The sequence below is a fragment of the Embiotoca jacksoni genome, unplaced genomic scaffold (genome assembly GCF_022577435.1).
Source record: "Embiotoca jacksoni isolate LCO1_2020_lvr unplaced genomic scaffold, fEmbJac1.0.p SCAF_162, whole genome shotgun sequence".
NCBI classification, from domain to species: Eukaryota; Metazoa; Chordata; class Actinopteri; family Embiotocidae; genus Embiotoca; species Embiotoca jacksoni.
Genome location: NW_027185299.1, coordinates 973 through 10000, shown reverse-complemented (window position 1 = coordinate 10000; position 9028 = coordinate 973). Strand labels below are relative to the sequence as shown.

The 9028-nt window shown below is 45.6% G+C and overlaps 1 protein-coding gene across 1 annotated transcript in view; it reads right to left on the bottom strand.

Annotated features, from left to right (window-relative positions):
* Positions 1–8328, bottom strand: part of LOC138199155 (contactin-associated protein-like 4) — a 17376-nt gene extending 9048 nt beyond the window's left edge. The window contains exons 1-7 of the mRNA XM_069151095.1: positions 8049–8328; positions 7517–7636; positions 7239–7439; positions 6893–7055; positions 5157–5284; positions 4131–4301; positions 854–1072 (exon numbers count right to left, since the gene is read on the bottom strand). Coding sequence (XP_069007196.1) covers positions 854–1072; positions 4131–4301; positions 5157–5284; positions 6893–7055; positions 7239–7439; positions 7517–7636; positions 8049–8313 — 1267 coding nt within the window. The 5' untranslated portion in view covers positions 8314–8328. The remainder of the gene's footprint in view (positions 1–853; positions 1073–4130; positions 4302–5156; positions 5285–6892; positions 7056–7238; positions 7440–7516; positions 7637–8048) is intronic.
* Positions 8329–9028: the final 700 nt, after the last annotated feature.

Below are 9028 nucleotides of genomic sequence, written 5' to 3'. Positions count from 1 at the left end.
ACACACACACACACACACACACACTCTGAAGGCATCGCAGCACTAACAAACAGCTAATCTGTCCGAACCAGGCAGGACTCTGAAATCCTGCTCTGAATGTAAATATCTGATTTCACTGCGTGTGAATATTTTACATTTACAAATAGTAATAAAGAAAACTGGAGGATATAAATGGAGTTAGAGGCAGTAAAATGAGCAACGTGATGTGCTGCATTATAAATCTGTACGAGGAGTAATTATGGCTCATAAACAGACTGTTTATGGAGTAATGAATGTAAAGAAAGCTCCTCTGTGACTCGTCAGGATAATAAATGTGATGAAACGCAGCAGTTCATCTCTTCACCGGACGAACACGGATCAGACGTCCAAACAAAGGCAGATTTATGAATCATAACGAGCCGCACGTCGTGCTGCTGCTCCTGGATGGATCCTCGCTGAGCTGACGGGATGTTGGTGCAGTTATCGTGTAGTTTACGTTCATCTTTCAGGCGTCCTGATTCCACCCAACAAAAACAAAAAGACGTCTCGAAGAAAAACATCCGAATTGTCCCGCGAGACGACAAACCGGCACATTTCCTTTAAAAACACACAAATCCACCGTCGTCGTCCTGCTGCGGATCGTTCGGAGGTAAACTGCGACCGGACGGTTATTCTTATCGGATTATCAGATAAACACGCAGAGAAAATCACTTCTCCTCCGGCTGCTTCGTCCCGTCTCATCAGTTTGTTTCCTCCGAGTGTTACGAGGTGACGTGTGAAACATTCACAGGACGACAGCTGATTTGATGACCTGCAGATGGACTCAGAGCTGAAGAGTTTTGGGCTGTCAATCTCCACAGAGATGCGTCCTTACCTATGAACAGCTGGCTGTTGAGCTGCAGGTGGAAGTGTCCGTCAGCCGGAGCCTCCTGCGTGGAGACGGGAAGTTCGTCCAGCTGCAGCGACGCCTCCTTCACGTTCCGCTCGGCTCGGACTCGATGCCACCGGTTGTCGTTCAGCGGGACGCTCGACTCCGCACGGACCTCCAGCGGGCCGTTGCCCACGTCGAAGGAGAACAGCACCTGAGTGGAGGCTGAAGCGACAGGAGGGACGTCATGAATACGGTTTAAAAAAAACTGTTTCACCAGACGGCTCACCGCAGTTCTGAGAAAACAAATCCTGAAGTCATAAAGTTTCTCATGTTTAAATTCTTGCTGTTCAAATCAAAGTCAACATTCTGATAATACCGGGCTTTAATTATCGTGTCAACATTTAGTTTTGAACCACATGACCAAGTTTAATGTCTTAAAAACACCTGTGTGAAAATTCAAGTTTAAACAAAGACAAAATGTAACAGCAACCAGCTCCTAACTGAGGGAACAGACCTCTGAGGAGATCTACAGACAAAGTAAACTTTTGGGGTTTTGAGCTGATTACGTTGAATAACGCGACCATATTCTCTGATTTTCTTCAAACTGGAACAAGTCCAGACGTCCTGCAGGACGTTTTACGCTGCGGTCTCCTTGATGCTTTACGAGGGTGGATCACTAAGTTCGGAGCTCCTAAAGGTGTGCTGCATCACCACGTGCACGGAGCAAATACTTCCTGATAGCTGCCTCAATCAGAGTTTCCCTTGGAGCGCCAGCATCATGATTCAGGACCAGGGACAGCGCCTCAGCCAGGCTGGTTCAGCACCCTGGACAGCTCCTCGGCACTGAACGTCTGTATCTCGGTTCTCTCGGTTCCCTCCATGAACAGGAAAAGAGCAGCAGACCACCATCCTTCATGTTGTGCTGCTGGAAGCTGAGGATGTGTTGCACGATGAAACAATATCCCGACATCCTGCGCTAACCTCGTTTACAAATCGTTGTCAGAGTTTCAGAGCGACGTGAACAGAGCGGGAACAACAACGCTGGCAGTGATTTCCCCGAGGAGAGACGCTTCTTTGTGTGTCCTTTAAATCCCACGTCTGACACGACTTCCTCCAAAAATGCAACAACATGAAAACAACCAGCGAACACGGAACCAAACTGAATAAGTAAAGAGTTAAAGAGCTCCAACAGTCCAACATGACGATTTAAACGACCCGCAACATAAACGCGTGCTTCCTGCTGCGCTGTAATAACGGTCTAGACACGAGGACATCTCGCTGGGGCATTCAGCCCTATTTTGAAATGACTCAATATACAGTCCATCCAGAAAGTATTCACAGCGCTTCACTTATTCCACATTTTGTTATATTACAGATTTATTCCAAAATGGATTAAATTCATTTTTTCCTCAAAATTCTACACACAATACCCCATCATGACAAAGTGAAAATAGTTTGTTTAAAATTTTTGCAAATCTATTAAAAATAAAGAATGAAATATACCACGTACATAAGTATTCACAGCCTTTGCTCAATACTTTGTTGAAGCACCTTCGGCAGAAATTACAGCCTCAAGTCTTTTTGAGTATGATGCTACAAGCTTGGCTCCTATTCTTGGGCAGTTTCTCCCGTTCTTCTTTGCAGGACCTCTCAAGCTCCATCAGGTTGGATGGGGAGCGTCGGTGCACAGACATTTTCAGATCTCTCCAGAGATGTTCAATCGGGTTCAAGTCTGGGCTCTGGGTGGGACACTGAAAGACATTCACAGAGTTGTCCCGAAGACACTCCTTTGTTATCTTGGCTGTGTGCTTCGGGTCGTTGTCCTGTTGGAAGATGAACCTTCGCCCCAGTCTGAGGTCCAGAGTGCTCTGGAGAAGGTTTTCATCAAGGAGGTCTCTGTACATCACTGCATTCATCTTTCCCTCCATCCTGACTAGTCTCCCAGTTCCTGCTGCTGAAAAACATCCCCACAGCATGATGCTGCCACCACCATGCTTCACTGTAGAGATGGTATTGGCCAGGTGATGAGCGGTGCCTGGTTTCCTCCAAACATGACGCTTGGCATTCAGGCCAAAAAGTTCAATCTTTGTTTCATCAGACCAGAGAATTTAGTTTCTCCTGGTCTGACAGTCCTTCAGGTGCCTTTTGGTAAACTCCAGGTGGGCTGTCATGTTCCTTTTACTGAGGAGTGTCTTCCGTCTGGCCACTCTACCATACAGGCCTGCTTGGTGGAGTGCTGCAGAGATGGTTGTCCTTCTGGAAGGTTCTCCTCTCTTCACAGAACAACGTTGGAGCTCTGTCAGAGTGACCATCGGGTTCTTGGTCACCTCCCTGACTGAGGCTCTTCTCCCCCGATCGCTCAGTTTGGCCGGGCGGCCGACTCCAGGAAGAGTCCTGGTGGTTCCAAACTTCTTCCATTTACAGATGATGGAGGCCACTGTGCTCATTGGGACCTTCAATGGTGCAGAAATGTTTCTGTACCCTTCCCCAGATCTGAGCCTCCATACAATCCTGTCTCGGAGGTCTACAGATGATTCCTTGGACTTCATGTCTTGGTTTGTGCTCTGACATGTCAACTGTGGGACCTTATATAGACGGTGTGTGTCTTTCCAAATCACGTCCAATCAACTGAATTTACCAGGTGGACTCCAATCAAGTTGTAGAAACATCTCAAGGATGATCAGTGGAAACAGGATGCACCTGAGCTCAATGTTGAGTGTAATGGCAAAGGCTGTGAATACTTATGTACATGGGATTTTTTCGTTTTTGATTTTTAATAGATTTGCAAAAATAAAAAAAAAAAAATGTATTTCACGTTGTCATTATGGGATATTGTGTGTAGAATTTTGAGGGAAAAAAATGAATTTAATCCATTTTGGAATAAATCTGTAATATAACAAAATGTGGAAAAAGTGAAGCGCTGTGAATACCTTCTGGATGGACTGTATATTTGGCCGTAAACATACAACAACCAGCCGTACCGTTATGACTCCTATAAACTCAATGACACCCTGCTGGGGATTACAGTCGTAATCTGAATGAGCCCCTGAGGTGCATCACACAAGAGACACAGGAAGGGATGGGGGGGGGGGGGGGGGACTAAAATAAAGTCGTGAATGGATGGAAACGTCACCGTCCTCTTCTGTGAAGCCTCCAGACAATTTCAAACACTTTAATCTGAATGCAGAGAAATCAAATGAATTGTAAAAGAGCTGCAAACTGATCACACAAATACAGAAGCATCTGCTGAATCCATGTCTTCCCCTCCGGCGGTACTCACAGCTCAGCTGGATGCGGATGAAGTCTCGGATGCCCAGGTTCTCCAGAAACACACCGGAGGACGCCGTGGTCTTAAACAGGAAGGAGATGTCGGCGCTCAGCTCTCCGTGGAACGTCGGGAAGTGGAGGTACGACGTCTCCTTGTCGAAAAACGCGGCGTTCCAGAAGCTCTCTGAGAAAAATAGAAAAAGAGAAATCACCTTAAAAACAAATGAGTGAAGACAAGTGATGGAAATGAGGGTCAGAACGGGTTGTTTAAGGTTTTAATTTCAGTTTGAACAATGTTTAACGTTACCGACACACTTCTGATAATCTTTCTCCAGAGGTTAAACAAATGAGAAAAGGCACCTTCATTAATGAGTTTCTGGTTTCCTAACTTTATGCTAAGCTAACCGGCTGCTGCTTCACATTAAGTTGATGCTTTCATTTACAGTGTGATGGAAACTGATGACTGAAGGATTTTTTTGGTTTTAATGAAAAAAGATGTAACTGTACGTTGTACCGGACCTGATGAGGAGCTGAGCCTGAAAACAAAGCTTTTTCTGGGGCGGTTTGGAGCAGGAAGTGACCATATTTGGACGAGCGGGGGAGGAGCCAGCGGTGAATCTGACCGATCTGATTGGAAACCTGACGATACTTCGTCCCGCCCACCGACAGCTGTAACCTGACTGCACCACAGGCCTGTCAATCAAACAGACACGCCCCCAAAAACAGGTCTTCTTGAATCTTCTTTTCTAATGAATGAGGGATTATTTTCAGATGGACCTCCAGAAAACTAATAAGAAGGAGTGACTTTAGCTAACAACACCGAGATAACTGATGGACACATTTTATTCACTTTGGATTTGATGAGAGAAGTTGAATGGGAGTCTATGGAGCCGGAGGCTTTTTGGAGCCGACCTCTAGTGGCACTCGCTGGTATTGCAGCTGACGACACTTCTGGATCAGAACCATTTTACAGACCTGAAGCTACGAACACTTTATATACAGTCTGTGAGCAACGAGGACAAACTAAAGGCGGGCTTACTGTCTCCATGGCAATGCAGTGGTCCCACCCTGTAGGCAGCCTCCGTCCCCGGCCTCTGGAGGTCCCCCAGCACCAGAGACCTGACGGGGAGGCTCTCCTTACGGGCGAGCAGGCCCGTGTCTTCGGTCCTGTAGGAGGATGAAGAAGAAGAAGATAAACAAACTGTCCTCAGATCTGCGGTGTGAATGTTGTTAATGTTGCATCACTCTGACAACATTACATGCCGAATGAAAACCCTGCAGAGTGGAGGTGAGGTCTCAAATCAGAACCAGCTGCCAATCACAAGTCCTAAAATTAACCTCTTGTTTCACGCACTTCACATCATCTGTTCTCCTTCAGTCCGAGCATCAAAACACACGCAGCACTCAGAGTCTGATGAAACATTGAGCAGCAGCTCCGCTCTGTAAAAATAAAACCGTTTGGACGGAGACAAGCTGGAAGGAAGTGAAGCATGCTGGGATTGTTTACTTCATGAGGAAAGGTTAAAACTGTTTGTGTTCCTTCCTCTGCTCCATTTATTGCAGCTGATTCGCTGCTTGTTAAACTGCCGGAGGTACGAGTGAAGCAGAGCTCGTCAGTCTGGTCTGAAGGACGTCAGACTCAGAGAGGTTTTTACTGAAGGTTGGCTGATTTACATATTAATATTTTTAGATATTATCATTAACCAAACATGTTTCTTTTTTTTATTTAAATGTTCATTACTTTTACTTCCTGAACAAAACTGCATGTTTGTGTTTGAAAATAAACACAGATTATTCATTAATATTTTTTTTTTAAATCTTTAAAGTAATATTTGTGGCAACATTGTTTCACATCATGTTTTTTTTTTTTTTTTAATGTGTTTAAACAAACAGTCGTAACTTTGGGACTAAACAAAAGAGAAAACATGAATCATGTTGTTAATAAATGTGATTAAAGGTCCATTCATCCTGTCTGTTATTAAAGGTCCATTCATCATGTCTGTTATTAAAGGTCCATTGATCATGTCTATTATTAAAGGTCCATTGATCATGTCTATTATTAAAGGTCCATTAATCCTGTCTGTTATTAAAGGTCCATTGATCATGTCCATTATTAAAGGTCCATTCATCCTGTCTGTTATTAAAGGTCCATTCATCCTGTCTGTTATTAAAGGTCCATTCATCCTGTCTGTTATTAAAGGTCCATTCATCCTGTCTGTCATTAAAGGTCCGTTCATCCTGTCTGTTATTAAAGGTCCATTAATCCTGTCTGTCATAAAAGGTCCATTCATCCTGTCTGTTATTAAAGGTCCATTCATCCTGTCTGTTATTAAAGGTCCATTCATCCTGTCTGTCATAAAAGGTCCATTCATCCTGTCTGTCATTAAAGGTCCGTTCATCCTGTCTGTTATTAAAGGTCCATTCATCCTGTCTGTTATTAAAGGTCCATTCATCCTGTCTGCCATTAAAGGTCCATTCATCCTGTCTGTCATTAAAGGTCCATTCATCCTGTCTGTTATTAAAGGTCCATTCATCCTGTCTGTCATAAAAGGTCCATTCATCCTGTCTGTTATTAAAGGTCCATTCATCCTGTCTGCCATTAAAGGTCCATTCATCCTGTCTGTTATTAAAGGTCCATTAATCCTGTCTGTCATAAAAGGTCCATTCATCCTGTCTGTTATTAAAGGTCCATTCATGCTGTCTGTTATTAAAGGTCCATTCATCCTGTCTGTTATTAAAGGTCCATTCATCCTGTCTGTTATTAAAGGTCCTCACCACTCGGTGCGGTCAGCGTCACAGTTGCAGTAGTGCTGAGGATCCACACAGTCGCCCTGCAGGCCGCAGGAACACTGCTGGCTGCCCGGCTGAGCTCCACCCCAATACGTCTGGACCCGACCGGGACCGGGACCACCGAGCCACCAGCTGAACGGAGAGCCCTCTGAGACACACACACACACACACACACACACACACACACAAACACACACATACACACACACACACACACACACACACACACACACACACACACACACAAATATCAGTGTCTTACTTCAAGTTTTTGTTCTGAACATAAAACCCAGAGAGGAAGAGGAGAGGAGGACGATAAAACGGGGTTCACCTGGGGTGTTGAGGAGGCGGGACTTCCTGCAGTGGTAGGACAGCTCCTGCTCGCAGTGCTCTGATTGGCTGATGGCGGCCAGCAGCTGCTCCTCATTGGACGAGTACTGGAAGTGGACTGAGAGCTGGTTTCCACCTGCAGACGGTCGGACTCTGGTCAGCTCCGTGTTGTTGTGCTGCAGCACCATCAACGTCTTCTCCTCTGCAGGGCAGGAAGTGACACCATTACTAGAGGAGAGTGTGTGTGTGTGTGTGTGTGTGTGTGTGTGTGCGCGTCACCTGTCATGTTGCAGTAGACCAGCTGTGGTCTGATTGGTCCGCTGCCGTCCACATCGATGTAAAAATGTCCCGACGTGTTGCCGTTGTGTTTGTACGCCTCGCACGACTGTTCGTACACAGCTGGGAGGAGAAGAGTGACATCACAACGACAACGTCACCATGGTGACACACAGGATGAAGACTTTGTTCTGTTATGACTCCTGGATGCTGAAGATGAAACACGCCTCTAATTATTGAACAGGGCGGCTGCTGGAATTACAGCGTTTCTGTGTTTTAATGCTTTAAGTACATTTAATTCTGGTTTTCTACCTGCAGAACGTTTCCCTTTAATTTTAGTTTGAAATACAGCTGGTGATGTGTCATGTGATCTGGTGATGTGTCATGTGATCTGTTGGTGTGTCATGTGATCTGGTGATGTGTCATGTGATCTGGTGGTGTGTCATGTGATCTGTTGGTATGTCATGTGATCTGTTGGTGTGTCATGTGATCTGGTGATGTGTCATGTGATCTGTTGGTGTGTCATGTGACTCACAGCTGTGGCAGGTGGCTCCGCTGTAGCCGCTGTCGGAGCAGTTGCAGAGGAAGACGGTCCAGGACTGACTGCAGAGACCGCCATGTTCACATCGACTGGGAGAACATCTGATGGAGACACAGAGGGACAGAGAGACAGACAAAGAGACAGACAGACAGAGGGACAGAGGGACAGAGAAACAGAGACAGAGAGACAGACAGAGGGACAGAGAAACAGAGACAGGGAGACAGAGAGACAGACAGGGAGGTTCAGTTTTGACTGTCATACAGCAGCTTTCAGCTGTCTGAGGTTTGAAACTTATATCTGCATCTTGTTTTTTTGCGCAGAGACAGCAGTTTTGATCAAATCAGTTGACACCTGGAAACATTGTTCAGGTTCAGGAACAAAAGCCGTCGATGACAGAGACACTTTCTACCTGCTGCCGTCAAGAGACTTTAACAGCATCTCTTGTGTTCCACGCATGTTGCGCTGACTGAGCGCGCTCAGTGTGTCTGACGGATCGAACCTCTGACCTGCTACAGAACTGATGAGGTGAGAAAGAATAATGGTCTCAAACTGTCCGTGTCCTCCCAGAGAATCGAATGTTCCTGAAACGGTTTCCAGAGTGAGTCCATTACATAAAGCTCTTTTATTAAATGGACAGAAAGCCTTTTGAGTTGTGTTTGCTGAAGCGTGTTATTCACTTCACGGCCAGCTGTGTGTGGGAGGGTCACGGGAAAATGTGCAGTTTTAATATTTGGACGAAGCCTCCTTCATCGTGTACAATCAGAGACGGACTGTGAAGGTCGGATCAATAAATCAACACACACGAAGACCGGATCAGGAGCGACGGTGATTCTGGAGAATGACGCTGGATATAAACCAAGCAGCAACCAACAGTTCAGGTTCTGTCTGTCACCATCGTGTCCAACACTAATAATCTGCTGTGAAGAATAAACTGCACATTACGTCCATTCTCCACCTGACTTCACGACCATGAA